This window comes from Palaemon carinicauda, chromosome 31, assembly GCF_036898095.1.
Source record: "Palaemon carinicauda isolate YSFRI2023 chromosome 31, ASM3689809v2, whole genome shotgun sequence".
NCBI lineage: Eukaryota > Metazoa > Arthropoda > Malacostraca > Decapoda > Palaemonidae > Palaemon > Palaemon carinicauda.
In genome coordinates, this window is record NC_090755.1 from 16,558,664 (window position 1) to 16,580,504 (window position 21,841).

Sequence of the window (21,841 nt, forward strand, 5' to 3'; positions counted from 1 at the left end):
GATGAATTTTGATATAAAAGATGTCCTAGATTCAGCCAGGTACTGTAAAATGTTTTTGTTTTTTTTTTCACTTTATTTTTCTTTTCAGCTGTTTTATAGTTTTTCTATTCCAGCATTGTGGAATAAACGGATTTTGAGCGAAGCGAAAAAATCTATTTTTGGGTGAGATAGCCATGGCGTCCTGATGGAAGGTTCCTTTTTGGTAGCTTCCTTGGGTAAATAACTACTAAGATATTCCCAGAGAATTTAACCACAGGTTATCACAGAATTCTAACTTCTGGAGCGAGTATCCTAAAGGTTTCCCTTTTAAGACATCGTATATCAACAGGGGACGCATGTATTAACGCGCCACATAGCTATCTACACCCCGAACAGAGTTAATGCTTCGGTGTGTAAGGGCTGAGAATAGCTGGGAGCCGTTCCATAGCTAATCTCATCCGTGGCTACTTCTGGTACTCGAGACGTAAACAAACGGGCGCCATTGCTTAAATGACGTCACGACCGTCTTCATCCTGAAGCCAGTTGCTTGCCGATCACCATGATACAGCAGAGCAGGGTGGGACCTAAAAACCGGACGAAGTAGCAGGGAGGGTCCATCAGGACGCCATGGCTATCTCACCCAAAAATAGATTTTTTGCTTCGCTCAAAATCCGTTTTTTTGGGCTCAAGCCATGGCGTCCTGATGGAAGAATACCAGAGAATCAATGTATCGTGGTAGATTTTTCCCTATTAGTAAGTGCCAAGGGCTTTGACTAAAATAGCATAGTAATCTTAGTAAAGAACCGTAGGGAAGAATCTTCCTGCCCCCCTTGGCAGTGAAGTTCCCACGGGCCATGCCGACGTCAAAGTGGTATTGAAGGGCTATTCACCCTGATAGAAGAACTTGAAGAACTTGGAGATGAAGCTGAATGTTTGGCATTCATATAGGAACATTCTGAAAAGCAGACCGGTGGTGGTTGGACACTGTGTGCTGAGAAGGTTGGTTTCATCTCCAGGGTATGAAGAGTAAGTATTCGTATTGGAACATTACATAGTCAGAGTGAATATAAATTAAGGGTTAGTATCTTAATTTCTCCATGAACCATAAGGAAAAGGGGATAATAAAAACTATGGACAGGCATGTATTTCATAGTAAGTAGGAGCTGATTGAGACGCACAGGTAATAAAATAGAAATTTTATTTCACAAATGCAGAAATTAAATGAATTGCAGCAATAAGTAAAGTTCATTTACAGTAATTATAATGTACATAGTAATAAAGACTTGCTCTTGAATCTGAAAAGGAATTTCAAATTTATTAGTAGGCACTCGTTCTCGAGGAACGTTAGTCTTTGATTAAAACACATCATGCTCAGGGCATGCGGCACTTGTGTGACAACTATGACATTTCACCCGGGATAAGAACAGTTATAAAAGCACTAAGTGTTTTCGACATCACTACGTATCGCTCGAGGGTCAACATAGGCACCCGAAGAGTTAGAGTCCCAAGTAACTCGCTGTTCTATGCAGAGTTAGGTGCAGGTTTCATAACACTACCTGCGGCTACCACAAAATGTTTTGATTTCGTGCACTTGTTTCGCATAATTTTTAAAGAAAACGCGCGAGGACTTCCAGCCTGTGAAGCTTTTAAGGCTTTCAAAGTCCATACTCTGAAAGAAATTCAGAGATGATGCAACTTTCCTAGGATCATGACCGGCGGGTGTACTGTCAGGATCCGCTCTGCGAATGAAGTAGGTGATTTTCGCTCTTAATTGTTTCAGTGGACAGGTCGCTGCCCGATGTTTCTCCTTTGAAGAGTTGGGCCTCCACCAAAGTTCGAAGTTCTGCGAAGATAGACCTTGAGGCTCTCTACTGGGCATAAAGAGACATCTTCCTTCAGGGGGCATATTCTCCAGGGGACCCATCTTTTGGTGGGTAATTCATTTTTGGCGAGAAACGTCGGATCAGGGGAGAGGGTAATGTCTCCTGTATCAGTAAACAGGATGTGACCCTCTTCTCTTGATAATGCCACTATTTCGCTGACTCGGGCTCCCGAAGCAAGAGCAAAGAGAAATATAACTTTCTGAGTCAGATCCTTGAGAGGGCATGAATCCTTATCCAAGTTGGAGGCGAAATGGAGCACCTTGTCTAATGACCAGGAGATCGGTTTCGGTGGGGGTGCTGGGCGTAGACGAGCACATGCTTTCGGTAGTTTATTGAAGATGTCGCTGGACAGATCAATTTGGAAGGCATACAGAATTGGTCTGGTCAAGGCGCGATTTGCAGGTTGAAATCGTATTGGCTGCTAATCCTTGTCCATGAAGGTGAATGAAGAAGGACATGCAGAAATCAATTGTGATTTCTTTAGGATTTTTTTGTCTTGACGAAAGAGACCCATTTTCTCCAGGATGATTCGTATTGCCGTCTTGTGGATTCGGTCTTGTATTCCTCGAGGAAGTCTAGACTTTTCTTCGAGATCCCAAACCTCTTCTTTGCGGCTAGGGAGAGAAAATCATGAGATGAAGGTCCTTGATTTTCGATGATGAAGCGAAGACAGTCGACTTCTGTACTTGTTGGGAGAGAACTGGGCCCGGGAGAGGGATCAGCTTGGGGCTGCAGCTCCAGGACCAGGGGGGGTACCAGTTGCTACCGGGGCCACTTGGGAGCCACTAGGGCCGCTGTCCCTTTGAAGGTTCTCAGTTTGGAGAGGACTTTCAGCAGAAGGTTGGTGGGAGGGAACAGGTAGATCTTGGACCATCTGTTCCAGTCCAGTGACATGGCATCCACTGCTTCTGCCTTGGGGTCCTCGTACGGGGGCCACATACCGAGGAAGTTGATTGTTGTCGCTCGTTGCGAAGAGATCTATCTGAAGTTCTGGGACTTGGTGAGAGATGAAGGAGAATGATCTTGCGTCTAGAGACCATTCCGACTCTATCGGGTTTGTTCGAGATAGAGCATCCGCTGTCACGTTGCGGAATCCTTGTAGGTGAACTGCAGACAGGTGCCACTTCTTCTTCTCTGCCAGACGGAAGATTGGGAGAAGCACCTGATTTATCTGGGGCGATCTTGAGCCTTGGCGATTGAGACATCGAACTACCACCGAGTTGTCTAGGGTTAGACGAATGTGGATCGAGGGAGGCGGGGATAGTTTCTTCAGAGTTAGAAGGACCGCCATGGCCTCCAAGATGTTGATGTGGAACGTCTTGAACAGGGGAGACCAGGTGCCTGAGCCTGTTTTTGGTGGGAGTGACCTCCCCAACCCTCCAGCGAAGCGTCCGTGTGGATGTTGAGTGATGGAGGTGGGTGTTGAAGAGGAATGGACCTTTTCAGGGCCTTTACTTCCGACCACGGCTTGAGGAGAAGTCGAAGTCTGTTTGGGAGCCGTCTCTTGAGGTCTCTTCGAGCGATGGATGCAGAACGTCCCCAGACTCCCGCGGCATCCTTTAGCTGTGCACGAAGCACTGGGTTTGTCACTGAGGCGAACTTTAGAGAGCCTAGAACTCGTTCCTGCTGGCGTCTTGAAATCCGTTTGGATTTCAGTAGTCGCTTGACAGACTCTGCTATTTCCTTCCTTTTCTTCTGGGGGATGGAAAGGCGGTGTGACTGAAGGTTCCATTGGATTCCTAACCACTGGAACTTCTGAGCTGGAGAGAGGCGAGATTTCTTCTCGTTTATCTTGAATCCCAGGTGTTCTAGGTATTGGGTGACTTTGTTGCAGGATTTTACACAATCCTCGGGCGATGGAGCCCAAACTAGCCAGTCGTCGAGGTAGGCCATCACCTGGACGTTTCGGAGGCGGAGCTGTTGTACTATGGCGTCCGCCAGCTTTGTGAAGTTCCGAGGGGCCACATTGAGGCCGAAGGGCATGGCCCTGAAGGCGTAGCTTTTCCTTTGGAGTCGAAATCCTAGGTAGGAGGAAGCGTGATGGTTCATTGGAACGTGCCAGTAGGCATCTATGGAGACTGTGTAGGAACCTCGAGGCAGAAGGGTCCTTATTTGTTGAAGAGTCAGCATCTTGAACTTGTCGTTCGCTATGAACTTGTTGAGGGGGGATAAGTCCAGAATGACTCTGAGTTTGTCGGAGTCTTTCTTGGGGACACAAAACAGTCTTCCTTGGAACCTGGTGGACTTTACCTTCCTTATCACCTTCTTGTTCAAGAGATCTAGGACATATTCTTCCAGAAGGGGGGTTGATTGTTGGAAGAACTGCTGGAATGTTGGGGGTGGTTGAGTCCAACTCCAGCCTAGACCCTTCTTGACGATGCTGTGTGCCCAGGGATCGAAGGTCCAACGATCCTGGAATTGGCGGAGTCTTCCTCCCACCGGAAGCACTTCATTGCTTCTGGTGTCCCGAGGGCTTGCTGCCTCGGCCGCTAGCTCCCTTTCCTCCTCTGCCTCTGGAGGGACGGCGAGACGCGTCTCTGCCTGCACCTCTGTTTGAGCCTCTACCTTTGGGACGAAAGGTAGTCGTCTGTTGCTCGAAAGCAGGGGTGAAGACCGGTGACTGTGACAACACCGGTTGGGTGACCAGTTGAAAGGTCTGTTGTGGCTGAGCTGCCACTTGGGAGGTAGCGGGTCCCGGAAACTGACGTCTTGGTTGACGTTGCTGGGGTTTCTGTTTCGAAGATTTCCTCTTAGGTTGAGGTCCGTCGTCCTGAGAGGATATCCTCTTCTTTGACATGCCCCACTTGTGGAGAAGGTTCCTATTCTCCGTGGCGGCTTTGTCGGTGATCTCCTTCACAAGGTCAGAAGGAAAGAGGTGTTTGCCCCAGATGTTGGAGGAAATCAGCCTCCGGGGTTCGTGTTTCACAGTGGCACCTGCGAACACGAATTCACGACAGGCTCTCCGAGCCTTCATGAAGTGGTACATGTCCTTCACCAGGGTTGCCATGTGGGATTTGGCAAGTACCATGTAGTGGTCTGGTACTCTGGTGTCACAGGCCATAATGTCAAGTTGGACCTGGTGGGACATGGATGCTGCGAGCCTCTCCTTCGTATCTTGTCCCCGACGAAGGAGGTGATCGTTAAGTTTCGGGAGGTCTTCATTAAACTGACGTCCGGCGACGTCAGGATCTAGCTTTCCCACGACGAAAGTATGCTGGATGTCCTTCCAGTGTCGAGCGTCAGGGGGAGTAACTATGGAGAAGGGTCTGCACTCCTCCAGTGCAGGGCAGGCTTTCCCCTCTTCCACAGCTTTAAGGCACGCAGCGAAGGCCTTTTCCATGAATGGAAGTACCGCATTTTCAGGTGCGACGTAGGTAGGGTGCTTCTTGCTCAGGGCCGGAAGCTTAGAGCAGGTAAAACCCCTACTCTTGAACGTGTTGGCTAGCATAGCCTGGGCCTTCGCGAGATCGAACACTATCTCTTCTTTCGGTCCCTCTTAATGAGAGAATGCCTTGATGAAGTCATTAAGCTTCAGCACGGCATTTAATTCCCGTGCTGAAACTTGGTGACGGGCAAGAGGGCTCTCGAACTTGGGGAAATTGCTCCCCCAGTTCGAATCTAAATTTCTCTCTTTTACCTTTTTCTTTTTCTCAATACTACTTCGACCTTATCCTAATTTCACAAACTTTCTTTAGTCTTGCTTTCCAAACTCTATGAGAAAAATTTCCCTCATTATATGTGTGTATATATTATGTACATATATATTTATTTATTTATTTTTTTTTTTTTCTTTTCTCCTATGGCTTGGATGTTTTCACATCCATTGTAGCCCCGGCGGGGATGTTCATACATCCTTTATTGCTGCCTGCTTTGATGAGTGGGAGGAGGTATCACGGTTGGGAGGTGTTTGCATTCAAAGCTATATATGAGAGTATTGGATGATTTCAGCCATCCCGAAGATGGTTTGGACCTTTTTGGCGGAACTATTCTCAAGTGTTGGGTCTTCGGAATCCAGGGGGATCCAATGCTTGGGGTAGGACTCTCGGCTTTTGGCCGGAAGCCCGTCATTATAGATATGGGGAGGATGATTCCATAATTTCTTGGTCTCAGTCCTAACAGGCGGGTTCTGCTTACACCTGTGCCTCTATATCTGTTTTGATGCTATCCTTCGGGTAGGGTATGGAGTGGACCATCTGGGAAGTATACTCTCATTGTGCCGATAGTATAGAGTGCAAATTTCCTTTCCGACGCGTGATGGCCTAACATTCTCGAGCAGGTACATCAAACTAACTCTTTTCCCTCTCTTTACTATAATGGATTCTTTAAGGAACGAACCCCCATCCCCTGGATACGCTGACTCTCCCCCGGCACTGTTGACGACCTCTGCTAATGTGATAAGGGAAAGCTCTGTTGATGACCTCGGAACGGGAAAGGACCATTCTACTGATATTTCTAAATCGAGTAATTTGGGTAACACGAGGAAACTTTGAATCCTCCATGTTACACAAATCTCAATAGAAACAAATTATGATGATCTATGTAAAGCATTTGAATGCTATGGATGCATAAAAGAAATAAGGATGAAACTTGAAGCTGAAACTTGGGATTCATGGATATCTTATGGTAGTTATGACGAAGCATTTAGTGCAATAAGTAATTTGAATAATATTAAAATTAATAACTTGAATGTCGCGGCTGCTCTCTGCGATAAGGTACCAAAAGATTTAGATGTGTACAGGCCTGCCGATTGGTTGGAAAAAGGCGCAGATTTAGTCATGCCCTCCCAGAGAAATCCAAAACCACCGATGTGGCTTATAGCTGAATCAAAGGGGGTTACAGGGAATTATTTTAAAATATGCAAATTGATTCAGAAAAAAGTAGGAACTATTGCACCAGGCGATATATCTCGTTTCGGAAAAAATAGTTTCCTTATCCATGCCAAATCCAGTACACAGTCGGTAATATTGTCCAATATGAAAATAAATAATGATGACATTAAGTTAGATGTCAAACCCCACCTAAATTTTAGCTACGGAAGGGGCGTAGTTTTTAACAGAGACCTATATGATTTTACAGAGGAGGAGATACTGGCCATGTGTCCATTAAATGTTTGGAAAGTTCATAAAGTCCCAGGTACATCAATGATAATCCTTACGTTCCAGGATGCTGATGTACCTTTTCATATTATTATCGAGAACGAAAGGATTAAAGTAAGACCCTTCAAGCAGAAGCCATTGCAATGCTTTAATTGTTTTAAATTTGGGCACCCGTCCAAAGTTTGCAAAAATGAGAAGATGTGTGGTATTTGCTCCAAATCTTACCATGGAGAGTGTGCACTTGGAGCCAGGTGTTTAAATTGCAGCTCGAATCACAAATCCACAGACAAGATTTGCGAGCTATATAAGTTGGAGGAAGCTGCCCTCAACAAATCAAACTTAGAACACATAAGTGTGACCCATGCCAAAAGACTATTAAATAAATCAAATACATATGCTAAGGCATTAAAATCAAACCAACCTAGCACTGCCAATAGCTCAAAAAAAAGTATACTATCTGACAAAATGTCAAATAACGAGGTAACCTTATCACCTCCTGAGGCTTTACCACGGTGTATTAACACTAGGTCATTGCCCATTGCTGTACAGCCTTCAGCCGCCATTACAAAAAGTAATACAAACCTCTCTCAGGCCATGTCCTTGCCTGATCTGATGGAGGTTCCACTTAAGACTAACTTACCTGATGCACCTGTTGTGGGAAAGGTGCAAAAACCTCGAATCCCACCATCTATCAATCGCAAAAGAGAGAGACCTCCATCTCTCTCTCCACCCTCCATTAAAAACGTTAAGGTTATGACATCAAATAAATTTGATGTTTTGTCTGTTGATGTTTCTAATGAACCAGAAGATGGACTGAATAAATCAGAAATTCAAGTTGAGGTCCACCATCCACCTCAACAAATAGATAAAAAGAATACAAAGAAAATCACCAACGTTAAACCCAACATAACAAGACCACCTCTGAAGAAACCTACTGGTAATAATGTTACATTAAAAACTTCTAATGGGAAGACCTCATCCAAGATGTCTTCCAGAAATAATCCATAGTTTTCTCCTCCATTTTGCAATGGAACTGTCAGGGTTTGAGGGCGAAATATGAAGAACTTAAGCTCCTAATTCATGAGCATTCCCCCATAATTGTATGTCTACAGGAAAGTATGCTTGATTCTAACACTCCTAGTCCTCGAGAGTATGTTAGCTATAGAACACCATATAATCAACAAGCAGGGAGCCATGGCGGAAGTCTCATGTACATTCGTCGAGATGTTCCCCAAATACCCATGTCTATACGTACAACCCTGCAGGCAGTTGTTGTACAAATTGATATAGGGAGAAAATATACAATATGCTCTCTGTACTTACCTCCAAATGATAATATTTTATATGATGATTTAGCAGAGGTCATTCAACAACTCCCTCAACCTTTTCTCTTACTGGGAGATATGAATGGTAGACATCCTTTATGGGGTGATGTTTTGGCCAACACAAGGGGCAATATTATCTCATCAATTGTGGAGAATGAGGATGTGGGACTCCTTAATACAGGAGAGCCCACACACTTCCATGTTCAGACAGGTACTTTGTCATGCATTGACCTTTCAATTGCAAGCTCTAACTGCCTTCTTGATTTTGATTGGAGGACATTAGGTGATTGGCATACTAGTGATCATGCACCAATCATTATAAACACCAACAAGGGTCCGCCTTTGCAAAGATCGCCACGTTGGAATCTAGACAAGGCAGACTGGGTTAAATTCTGTGAGCTAAGTGAAATCGAAGGGAGAGCAGAACAGTTTGAAAGTGTTGATGATGCCATAGACCTACTGAATGGAACTCTTCATACAGCAGGAGTCAATTCAATTCCCAAAACAACAGGGTTATTCAAACGACGACCAGTCCCGTGGTGGTCTTCAGAACTAACTGCACTCCACAGAGCCACAAGAAGATCTCTAACACGATTGCGTAGACGCAGAACTGATGAGAATTTAATAATGTACAAGAAATGTAGAGCACAGTTCCGTCGTGCCATGAAAGAAGCAAGGCGCCAGTCATGGATATCTTTTGTTTCCTCTATTAACAGTAGAACACCACCATCTTCTGTGTGGAGGAAAGTAAAAAAGATAGCTGGCAAATTCACCCCCAACCCACCACCAGTGTTGAAGGTGAATGGCCAGTATGTAACTGAAGCAAATGAAGTTAGCAATGCCCTGGCTAATCATTTTTCAAATGTATCCAGCAAGTGTGAAGGAGCCCCTGGTCACCAGTATAGGAGCACTGAAGAAAAGAAAATTTTAAATTTTGCAACAAGAAGGGAAGAGTCGTATAATTCTCCTTTCACTGAAAGAGAATTTGATTCCGCACTTGCTCATTGCAACGATACAGCCCCTGGACCCGATGGAATTCCATATGCAATGATTAAACATGTACATTTTAATACAAAGCTATTTATTTTAAGCATTATTAATAGAATATGGCATGATCATAGCTACCCAAGTGTTTGGGAACTAGCCATTATTTTAGCCTTTTTAAAACCCGGTAAAGACAAGTTTTTAGCAGCAAACTATCGTCCTATTGCATTGACATCTTGTTTATGTAAAATCATGGAGAAGATGGTCAATGCAAGGCTGATATGGTACCTTGAAAAGAAAGGTATTTTATCACCGATTCAATGTGGATTCCGAAAAATGCACTCAACGACTGATGTGTTGATACGACTTGAGTCATCTATTTGTGAAGCCTTTGCTTCCAAACAGCACCATGTTACAGTATTTTTTGACCTTGAAAAGGCATATGATACCACATGGAGATATGGTATTCTTAAAACCATTCATGAATTGGGATTGAGAGGAGAGCTGCCACTATTTATTCAGGCATTTCTTTCACGTAGAGTTTTTCAAGTGAGAGTGGGGGAAACTCTATCAGAGAGTAAGTGCCAGGAAGAAGGAGTTCCTCAGGGTAGTGTGCTGAGTGTAACCCTTTTTGCACTAGCAATTAATGGGATATCCTCAGCCATTCCCCAGGATGTTCTCTCAACACTATTTGTGGATGATCTCTCAATATCATTTGTTGGCACTAGAATGGCAATGGTTGAGAGAAAAATCCAACTCTCTATTGATAAAATTATCCAGTGGGCTGACATGAATGGATTTAAGTTCTCGACAAGTAAAACTACCATTGTCCATTTTTGTCGTATCCGGGGAGTACATCCAGACCCAGATATATACATTAAAGGTCAACGGATACCATGTGTATCGGAAACCAAATTTTTAGGTTTGATATTTGACTGTAGACTTACATGGGTTTCTCACCTAAAAGCGCTAAAAGCTAAATGTGTTGAAGCTCTGAATATCTTAAAAGTATTGTCCCATACATCATGGGGGGCAGACCGCAATACTATTTTAAAATTATACAAGGCCTTGATTTTTTCCAAAATTAGTTATGGTTGTGAGGTATATTCTTCAGCCACCCCAAGCCGGTTAAAAATATTAGACTCGATACATCATGCAGGTATTAGATTATCTACTGGAGCTTTTAAAACCTCGCCTATCCCAAGTCTCCTTGTTGATGCTGGAGAGTTACCTCTAGACCTTTACCGAATGTCTTCCATTCTTCGGTATTGGTTTAGATTGCAAAGACTCCCTAGCTCTCTAGCCTTTCAGACTGCAAGCCTTGTAAGACACGCATCATACTTTGAGTTGCACCCAAAATCTCCTCAACCTTATGGCTTTCGGGTGAATCGATTTTTAAATAGTCTGGATATAATTAGAAATAAGGTACTTCCATTCAAGGTATCATCAATGCCTCCATGGAAATTACCTGACATATCTTTTTGTAAATACTTTATTGGAGTTAAGAAGAATATGACTGACTTAGAATCCAGGTCTCTTTTTATGGAACATGTCGAAGAACATAGGGGATCGACTTTTATATATACTGATGGCTCCAAATCTGATGCTGGCGTTGGATTTGGAGTACATAGTAATGATTTTAATTGTAGAGGTGCACTTCCTCTAACAGCTTCCATATTTACTGCCGAACTGTATGGCATATTAACCGCTATTGAGAAAATAGCTTTGGAAAAGGAGGGTAATTTTACAATTTTTAGTGATGCAAGGAGTGTTCTTCAAGCTTTAGAAGTTTTTAATTCTAATAACCCTCTAGTTTTAAAGATTTTAGAATGGCTTTTTATTATTGGACGGAAAGGTATAACTGTTCGATTTTGTTGGGTTCCAGCACATGTAGGTGTGTCTGGGAATGAGAAGGCAGATTTACTGGCGAAGAATGCGGCATCCGAGTTGCTACCAAGGAGGTATCCCATTCCATGTAACGATCTCCTACCTTACATCAAGAAATTGGTTTGTGATAAATGGCAACAGCACTGGGACAGTCAAGACGGCAATAAAATGAGGGAAGTAACAAATATCATATCACCTTGGAGGTATAACATGATTCCCCGAAAATGGGAGACGACTCTTTGTCGTCTCCGTATTGGTCACACACGGTTGACACACGAGTTTCTGCTGAAGGGCCAACAGCAACCGTATTGCGAGGACTGCTTAGTACCTTTAACAGTGAGGCATTTGTTGACCGAATGCCCTAATTTTACTAACTTAAGAAATAGATATCTGTTTGAGGCTCGAGATGAGGATGGCAGGTTTATCCTTGCCAAGATTCTTGGACATGATGTGTCTTACTATGCGAGCGGAATTTTTAGATTTATTTCAGAAGCAGGTCTTCTGAAAACTATTTAACTATTTTAATGACTTCTTAATTTTTATGGTTTTAATCGAATTCTCTTTTAATTTTCATATACAGTAAATGGTATCGGCGTCAATGACCTTAGATGTCAGGATGCCAGAAAACTTTCAATCAATCAATCAATCTTCTTTCGGTTCGGTCTCTTCTTTAGAGGCAGGTTCAGAGCGAAGTCGGACGTAACAGTCCGGGTAGGCCTCAAAATTTGGGAAGAATTCCACATCTTCCAGGGGGACCGAGCCGATCTTGTCGCTGACAAAGATTCTGCCGGTCGCTATCACCATATGCTCAGCATACCTCCATGGGTTGGCATGAGAGCAAGCGGGGAGATCCTTAACCGAGATCTTCTTCGGTTCTTTGGATCCTATCATGGACCTGATGAACTCCTGATTCTCCTTTAACTTGTCGTCCATGACGGCTTTAATCAACCGGAGCATTTCTTGAGTGGATGATGAGGGTTCCGGGGTCGTGGAGGTAGACGGGAGAGACACTTCCGTCGGTGTAGGAGTAGGGGCGGAGATGGAAGGAGGAGCGACCTCTTGCTCCGACTCGGCGTATTCCACCTGGTCTTCGTCATCTTCAGCTCCTTGAGCCATAAGGGTCTTCTCCGTGTCTTCCGAGACATCCGACATGTGTTCGTCATCTTCGGAATCCAGGCGGCACTCGTGCATGGACTGGGCCATGACTACATCAGGTTCCACTGTAATTTGGACAGTGGGGATCGAATCCTTGGGTACCACAGAATCAGGGGAGGCCTTAGGGAACAGAAGTGACCTCAATTCTTCAGTGGCCAGGTACGGTCCGGTGGCATTCTTCTGGAAGCCACGCACCCACTTGCGTAGCTTCTCCCGAGAAGTGTCCCTGACCTCCGCTGAGGGAGGGTTATGGAAGGCATCAACTAGGTGAGCCTGGCAGACCGTACAATTCAGTGGGTCCCAGAATTTCAGATCCCCTTTCTTGTTAGCACAAGGGGAGTGAGTCCTGCAAGCCGTATGCCCGTAGAAGTGCGGGCGTTTCACAGCGCAGAAGTCGAAGTCACACTTCATCTGCTCCTCCTGTGGAAGAAAGAGAAAAATGAGTATGGGGGGAGTCATAAGAATGGCTCTTAAGCTAAGTTAACATTAATCATTAATTTTAACTTAATGAAGGGTGTGATGCATAGAGATTGAAGTAGTAAAGAAAACATACTCCATGCATCCCGCCCGGCTGGCTACCGCAAGCTTTATCCCTGGATAATCCGAGATGGCTGAAGGCACAGGATAGTATTCCTTAGAAGTCCATAGGGCAATGGAATTCCATGGAAATGCCAAGGATAAGTTTGGGACCGAGGCCACTCAGTCCCAAATTAGGGGGCTAACAGGTCCCTTAGGGTAACTGCTTCCGGCAACCAGCCGCGCTAAGATACACGCAGCATGCTGGAATTTTGAAGAATGCAAAGAGACAGCATGATTACTAATAGAACAGTACCAAGGCACTGATCTAATAGCGTAAACAGGCCATCTGTTTGCAGTGTAGGGCTATCAGTATTCATATGATAGCTAGTAGAAGGGGGTGCAAGTAGTCTTGACGCCTCCGGGGGGTTCCGGCAAACCTCCGGCACGCCGGAGGCCGCTCCAGCAGAGTTTCTGGCATTAGAACAGACAATATATAAGTCAAGAGTAATACCAGGGTGGCGTCCGCCGGCACAACGGCGGCACGCCGGCAGAGGAGCGGCGGCTCCGGCAGTCGGAGGATGCCGGATTGGTGACTGGGGCAAGGATGGTTATAGCGGAACCAGGTTGCCGGCAGTAGATGCCGGCACTCCGGTGGCCGACCGGCAGGCGGACGGCGAAGCTATGAGGAAGGAGGAGAGCCATCGGCAGGAAGCCGGCAGCCCCCCGGCACGCGGGGGGGGGCTGGCGGCCAGAGGGTAAGGGGAGAGTCACCAAGGTAGGAGGCGGGTATCGCCGACAGTGGAGGCGGCAAGGGACCGGCACCCGGATAGTAAGAGAGACAGGGGGAGGGATGTAAGAAGTCCAGTCATGGACTCCCAGACATCCCCCCCTGAGAGGGTGTACCCATGATAGAGGCTGGCTCTATCACCCAGAAGCAGGGGTCTCAGAGGACCGGGAGCTAGGGTAGCCCAAGGGAGGGCTAGGGGACACCCAAAGAGGGGGAGACCTCTACATACAGAACACATCCAGTAGCTAACCCCATAGGACACTATGAAGGGTATATGTACCAGAGCGGACTGCACATAGAAGCTCAAGGTAGCCCTATCACTCCACCCTAAGGAGGAGTTGTAGGACAGGGGACAGATGGGTATAGACTAACCTAAGTGTAGGCTAGGCTATACAAGAGAGATAGGTGGGGAGGGGAGAAGAGAAGAGTCTTCATGGAAGGGGTTCTGTACCAGAGCGGCCACTAGGGAAAGGGAGGACACTCCCTAACCTAAGATAAGGCAGCCTGGCTGAAACGGTGCATGGGTACAGTTTCAGCAGGGGACAGAATAACCTTTCCAAAACCTAACCTAGAGCAGGGCTAAGAGCCCTGAACTAGGAAAGATAGAAGACATATCGCTATCGCAGGACAGTCATAGACTAGTCCTAGCCATAGAGGAAGGGCTAGCCGTTCCTCACTCTCGGACGCAACCTTAAGGGGGGTTCATTCCCTTAGGGAGGACTGAGAGGCGATAATATACTCCGTTAGGCGCTTGATCCCTTTACTTAGTAAGGGAATCAAGGCTAAACAGAGGGAATGCCAAGGCAGGGGGATGAAGGAAGCATATAGGGGTCCTACAAGTAGGTTAGGTTAGGAAGGGACACTAACTAACCTATCCCCTATATGGTCCCAGAAGGCGAAAAACACTTGCATCACAGTCGAAAGTATTGTAAAATAATGCCACTATCTTCATAACTTAGCCTAGGATCACTAATAAAATCATGCATGAACACTTATATATAGGCGCTCTGGCCTGGGGGCTATAGAAGCCGACTGGTATGAGGTCAATCGATGACCGATAAAAAGCGTCGAAACACGATATAAAAGTTCCTAGCTATGAAGACTAAATAAACTAATGTTATCGATTAGTAAATAAGGCCGGAAGCGTTGTTGTGGCTAACTAAATAAGGCATGCATAACAACAACGACGCCATAAAATGGCGGGTCCAGTAGAGGCACAGCTCTGCCACAAAACAACAATTATCTCGGAAAGTAATATTTACTTAACGGTCAGAGCTTAACTAAACAATACTGGAACCTTGTACTCAACTTTCCAGAAGAAGGCGAGGCCGAAGGTAGCGACATTACGTAGATGCAAAGCGATAAGTAAGGCACAGGGAAAATCCGTCTAAGTAGGGCGAGCTACTGAACAAAGGATGAAGACGGTCGTGACGTCATTTAAGCAATGGCGCCCGTTTGTTTACGTCTCGAGTACCAGAAGTAGCCACGGATGAGATTAGCTATGGAACGGCTCCCAGCTATTCTCCGCCCTTACACACCGAAGCATTAACTCTGTTCGGGGTGTAGATAGCTATGTGGCGCGTTAATACATGCGTCCCCTGTTGATATACGATGTCTTAAAAGGGAAACCTTTAGGATACTCGCTCCAGAAGTTAGAATTCTGTGATAACCTGTGGTTAAATTCTCTGGGAATATCTTAGTAGTTATTTACCCAAGGAAGCTACCAAAAGGGAACCTTCCATCAGGACGCCATGGCTTGAGCCCAAAAATTCAATTTTGTATACTGTATACTGTGTTATTTCCTGTTAAGGAAACCGTCTGCTGTGTCCTACATTTTTTTCTAATTATTCAAAATACACCATTTCTACATATGTTTTAGACTTGTACCATCATCATATAAAAATTTAATTTCATATACAAAAGTTTTGTAATAGTGAATAAAAAATGTTAAAGTTGTTAGGAGGACTGGTTGTTCTTAGATAGTTTAGTGAAGAAAACATTTTTACTAAAGTTAAGAGAGAAGAGCATTAAAAATGGGCAAACTTCATATACTATTGATAAAAAATCAGGATTCTCTGGAATTACTGGGAGACTTTCTGTGGTCATTTTATATTACATGAATTGCAGATGTTATTTTATAAAAACCTTAATGTAAAATATTTTTGTTTTAATGTGGAAGAATAATGAATGGTATTTTGTTAATGGGTAAAAGTATTTTAGGTCAGTCAATTGAATCTCTGTATGTTAGTTTTTTTTATGATAAATACCACAGTTTTCACCTAGATATTTTTGTAACTACAGTACAGTATACAGTTACTTGCTTTCTTTTAATTTGTAACATTTAATTTGTTTTCCAGGAGAGCTGAACTTGTCAAAGCTATAGAAGAGTTGACGAAGGAACATGACAAAGAACTTAAACTCTTTACAGAGGCCCCAGAGATTCATCCTTCATATGAAAAATCCTATTCTGATTTTATTGAAAAATACAAGGAAGACTATCCAGGTAGTAATGATATATCTCATACCGAGAAATTGTGGAAAGACTTTTGGGAAATAACAATAAAAGAACTCTTGAAACAAGAATATAAATCAAAGTTTAAAAATCAATGTGAAAGTTTAACCGCTGAAATATGGTATCTTGAGAAACAGAATAAGGAAAGAGATAGAAAATCACCCGAGAAGACAATTTTTAACAAAGAACAACTGTTTCTCACTGATGAAAGAAAATCACCCGAGAAGACAATTTTTAACAAAGAAGAACTGTTTCTCACTGATGAAGGTGAAGATGTTGATTTAGACAACTTGTTGCAGCTGAAGCCATCAGCCATTCCTCAAAGTAAAGAGAAAGTAGAGATAGCTGAAAAGATGGTAACTTCTGCTGATAAAGTAGAGATAGCTGAAAAGATAGTAACTTCTGCTGATAAAATTCATGAAGCCAAAGAAAAGAAGAATGATGCCAACAAAACAAAATATCAAAAAGAATTGAATCAAACTGAATTCTTATTATCTAAGTCTTCTGAAATGGAAGAAGTACCTTGGTGGATGCATTCTCTTACTGTATTAAGTGATGCATGTGCTTCTTTAGGGCCACCAGTATCATCTTTATTGAAAGTACATGTTGAAAAATTGCTTGGTTGTGGGCCAGATAAAAATAGTGCTAAAAAACTACGAGTAGATAAAGATAATGTATTGATTTTGGAAGCAATATCTGAAGAATTAAAGAAGAAAGGCAATAGTAATGGTCCAGATTGTCAAAATTTCAAATTGGCAAGTTATCAAGCTATGAAGTTACTTGAATTCCAAAAAGTAGTGTTGGAAGGGCAAGAAGAATTGGTTAAAGGAAGAGATGAAGAATTAAATATACAGTATCCATCCATTAAAACCCAAGGCAAAATAGAAGAACCAAGTTTTGACAAATCCTCAGCGGGTAAAATCCTTGGGTGTAAAAGAATGGGTCGCCTATCTACCAATATAAAGATAGAGAGGAAAGATAGAATGAAGACAGGCCCTTTAAGGAAGTCAAATAAAGAAGGAATCCCTTCCCAAGAAGAACAAAATACAGAGAAATCTCTTGAGCAGATATTTTCAGAATTGGATTGCTTGAAAAATACCCTTGTTTTATTACAGAAAATGGAACCTGAATTTCAGGTTCTAGGTTATGTTGCATCAATGCTAGTAACTAATATGCAAAAGTCCTGGTCAGATAGATCTAAACTTTGTGCAATTTTAAGAGAGGCTGATACCCAGAGTTTCTTGAAACAAATTTCTGCCAAAGCAAATATTTTGGCTGAAGATACACCAAATGCATATGCTGCTGAAAAGTTTTATGAAAAAGCTCTTGTGGCTAAAAAGTTGTTTGATCTTTCAAGAGCTATTACCTCAAAAATGGACTCTTCTTTGAGAAAGGAATCTTCAGAAGAAGGACTTCACTCCACCAACTCTGCAAGAATTTCTTCTGAAGATGGAATTTTTAGCACTTGTTCCCAAGGAAAATTTTCAAGCACTTCACCGACAGCAGTATGTTCAAATTCTTCACAACCACCTCAATCTAATCTTTCATCCCAGACAAGATTTTCTAACTGTTATCCTCCAACCAAGAGTAAGGAAAGACCTGTGTTGTCTAAGGGTCCAAGTGAATCTGCTGGTGTAAAAAAAACTTATGCTAGTACTGACCTGTCAATACATTCCACTTCGAGCAAAGTCCATGGATTGGATGAGGCAAGATCATCAGATGGAGGAAGTAGCTGTGGCTTACCTCAGGATGTCTCGGTTACAGACAAGGATTTTTCATCACTAGAAGAAATATGTTTGGATGTAGGTTTGTTGGGTCCTTTTGCTCTTGAACTTTTCAAAGAAATTCGTGCCTGCTGGCCAGATAGAGCTAAAGTAACTGAAATACTGAGTTGCAAGGAAAAGAAAGACCTTTTAGAATTAATTTCAGGCAAAGCAAGAAAGTTGAGTGAAGAAGCTACTTCAGAATCATGTAAAATCAAATATCAGTTAGCTTCCATTAATATATCAAAACTTCTTGATTTTAGAGAGTCATTTAATGAGAAAGAAAAATATCTTGGGTTAGATGTAAATAAGATGGCAAGAATGACATTTAATAAGGGCTCACATTTTACAGCCCAATATATCAAGAGTGCATTATTTTTAGAAGGAATCGTTAATCCTTCCGAGGAGGATTTAACAAGAATATTTGAAGCTGTAATTGGCCTTCATTTTAGTATGGCAGTTAGTTAATCATAGATTATTATTTAGAATTTCTTATTGTGTATGTGATTTTTTAAAGGGAAATTTATATTTGCTGTTTTAAAGTTGAACCGATTTCATGGGAGTGAAAAAGCAGCGTATATGTTTTTCTTTAAAACTTTATTTTCAGTAAGTGAGAATAAGTATTGTAAGGTCATGCAGTATTGACAAAATTTTATAATCCTGAGAACTTAGTCAAGTAGATTTCTACCTACCTCTGTACTTGGTTCCTACACTGTACATGTAATATTCAGTTCTTGTATGACTCGCTTGACCTGTTAGAATTTCCAGGACTAATGGTAACATTATATTACAAATTTGAATATCATAAATCACAGGGATTACCATTTAACATAGTCAAGAGTTTTAATTTGGAGGATAAGTAGATTTTGATGTTCAGAATCTTAGTTCCTTGATAAGCCCATAAACCAAGATATTTGAAATTTTGTTGCCAGACATAGGAAACTGTTTATATCACCCAGTGGCATTTTCAGGTAGTTAGGATAATCCCAGTGGTAGTTGGGTGATAATGATTGGAAACCATTGGCTAGTTTATGGATAGCATGAAAATATTTAATCATATCAAGTTGCTGATTCTTGACTCCCCTCCAGATAGCCAGGCCAAAGGAGGGGAATGTCAGATGTTGGCCAAACTATTGTTACCATTATGAACTGGGCAACAATTTTAGCAAGGCTAAGATACAAAATTTGGACAACCATTTTCTTTTCAATTGATAGCCTGCTCTTTCTCTTACTTAATTATGCACCCTTTGTTTATTTTCATTTTTAAAAGAATTAATTCATCTTTAACCCTATGAATCTTAAAAATATTTTTTTATATTTTTGAATAATTGTAAAATAATTATGGAGCCAAAATAATTCAGGACCTACGCTTACTGTCCAGTGAAATGTGACAAACACAAAGTGAATCAGACTTATGTAATGTCATATTTGACAGTACCTAGTACAAGTATGGTGTGTCATGTGCATATCTGTTGATCCACTGTGTACTCTTCTAGACTACTAAATTGATTTCTAAGTATTTGAATGTTGATTTTTAAGATGCAGGTGGGTACTGGGTGCCATCCTCTTGCTTTGTCTTTACAATTAGTCATGGTTCATTTATCAACAGTATATTTCTTGCTTGTTGTTTAATTGATCAAACTAGTGGTAAAGTATAGTAATCATTTGCTGATGGTCATCCATTTAAGCATGTGCCAATGCCTGTTGTTGAAAAATACCACTGTTCAAAACACCAGTGAAGACATAGACATGTCATCAGGAACTGTTTGTTACCATTATCCATTTTCTGGTCTTTCAGGTCTGTCTGTCATTCCATTCATATAATTTTCTTGCCCTGCTAACTCATAACATTACTTAGAGGTTCATTCTGTCTGCCCTCTATGGGGACACAAATACATTAATTGTGAATGAGGCTCTTGTTTAAAGAACTACAGTATGGAGTGAGCGAGGTTTATACCATAGCTGGAGCATTTCCCATTTTTCTAGATGATGTTTCTTTTTTGATACAGAAAGTTTGACATTGGTTATTATTCATTACTGTAAAATTATATTTAGTTTATTTTTTAACAACACTATTTCTTGGCTGCTTTGTAATTTTATACTAAATTGTAAAAATGAGAAGTACGATCTAATTCATCCCTGAAATGAGATATATTCTGTTAGTTGAGAGAACAAAAACTTTTATGGTTAAACAAGGTCTGTATTAATCTGCAGGAGAAACTTGGACTTTGAAGAAGTTTAACAAATGTTTGTCACTCACTTTTTAGATTATTGTCCTGATACTGCAATGGGAAGGTTGCATTGACATGGAAGTGGATGAGAGATGGGAGTGTCCAGCTGTAGACTTTATTCTAAAAAATAGAGATGGTCTGGACTTGTAATTAGAAGGCACAAAAAAAAAATTTAGCAAAGTGGGAGTGCAATACGGAAACCTAGGGGAAAGTTTAGAAAATATAAACCGGTGTACATTTCCCCTAGAAATGTGGAAAACTGAAATAAGATTTATTATAATAAGTACAGTGTCCTTTTATTTATCTGATACACTATCTTGTTCTTGTTAATAAAAGTCATTAAGTATTGCTCATTGAAATTGAATGTCTCCACTGAGCATTACTACTAATAATGTGCATTGGTCATGCTGTCTACCATATCCTTCCTTGTACTTCCTTCAACTATTAACCAACCCCAGGAGTTTTCAGGTCTGATCACTTACTCTGCAATCAATGACACTGAAATTGGTGCAGATCACGCTTCACAAACTCAAATGCATAAGTGCAAGTGTTTTCCTAGTACTGTAATCCATTAATCATACAAGCATTCTTTTTAAAATGCCTGTCATATAGAGTTCTCCCCTACGTACGTGTATATTGTTATAAATGGAGTCATGGTTTTCCTTGCTCTGGGCCTCCGTACTTGACATTCTAGGCTATTTTTTTATCCAAATAATCTTTCTCAAAAAATGGCTGTGAAAGGTTTCAGTTCATTTAACTGCTGCATTTAATGGGGTCATCCAGAAGGGAGGATAACAAACTAGATTTGTTGCCATTGACTTGATTTTATTGTAAAGTAAATTTTTCAAGACAAGGAGCTAAAACCTCCTGTTTTACCACCAAATAAATTATATTTTTGCTAGTATATTTTCTTTTAATTTCTTAACTAATTTTAGTTATTGTTATTAGAAATAAGCAAAAATTATATTCAGATTTTATTTGTAAGTAATGCGCATATATTTTACTTGTTTTAATTTATGGTGATAGAATTACAGTATGTAAGAATTTGTTATATAGCTCTTATGGAAGTAATGTTTTTACTGATTTATCTATTTAGATCCTATGTATATGATACTACTATTACCTCTGGGTTTTAATCCCAATCAACAAAACTTTATGCAAATTCAAATCTGATTGGGACAAAAGTGTTTTCTGGGCTCTGACCTGTGCCGCCCAGTGAAATGCTCCTTTAGCATCATTTCTAAGGTATATAACTGCTAAAGACTCCAACCATGGACATTGGCAAAGAATCTGTCAAAATCCGTCCCCTTGCAATATCCACCTCCAAAGTTGGTCATTCACACGGATACCTCCCTAACAGGCTGGGGGGGTTACTCCCAGTTCAAGAAGACCCAAGGTCTTTGGTCACCAATGTTTCGCCAGCTTCACATAAACGTCTTAGAAGCCATGGCAGTGTTCCTCACTCTGAAATGGTTGTCCCCAGCCAGAAACCAACACATCAGATTGGTTCTAGACAGCGAAGTCGTAGTTCGCTGCTTAAACAGAGGAGGCTCGAAATCGGGACACATAAATCATGTGATGTTAGCCATTTTCTCCTTTGCAACATCCAACAAGTGGCATCTTTCAGCAGTCCATCTGGCAGAAGTAAGCAATGTAGTGGCAGACGCTCTGTCCAGAACGACTCCGCTAGAGTCGGAATGGTCCCTGGACCTCAAGTCAT

General features: G+C 42.0%; 1 protein-coding gene across 1 annotated transcript in view; it reads left to right on the top strand.

Annotated features, from left to right (window-relative positions):
- LOC137624324 (uncharacterized) overlaps positions 1 to 20,998 on the top strand; it is a 381,551-nt gene extending 360,553 nt beyond the window's left edge. Inside the window, exon 19 of the mRNA XM_068354998.1 lies at positions 15,973 to 20,998. Within this exon, the coding sequence (XP_068211099.1) occupies positions 15,973 to 18,358 (2,386 nt within the window). The 3' untranslated portion in view covers positions 18,359 to 20,998. The remainder of the gene's footprint in view (positions 1 to 15,972) is intronic.
- The last annotated feature ends 843 nt before the right edge of the window (positions 20,999 to 21,841 follow it).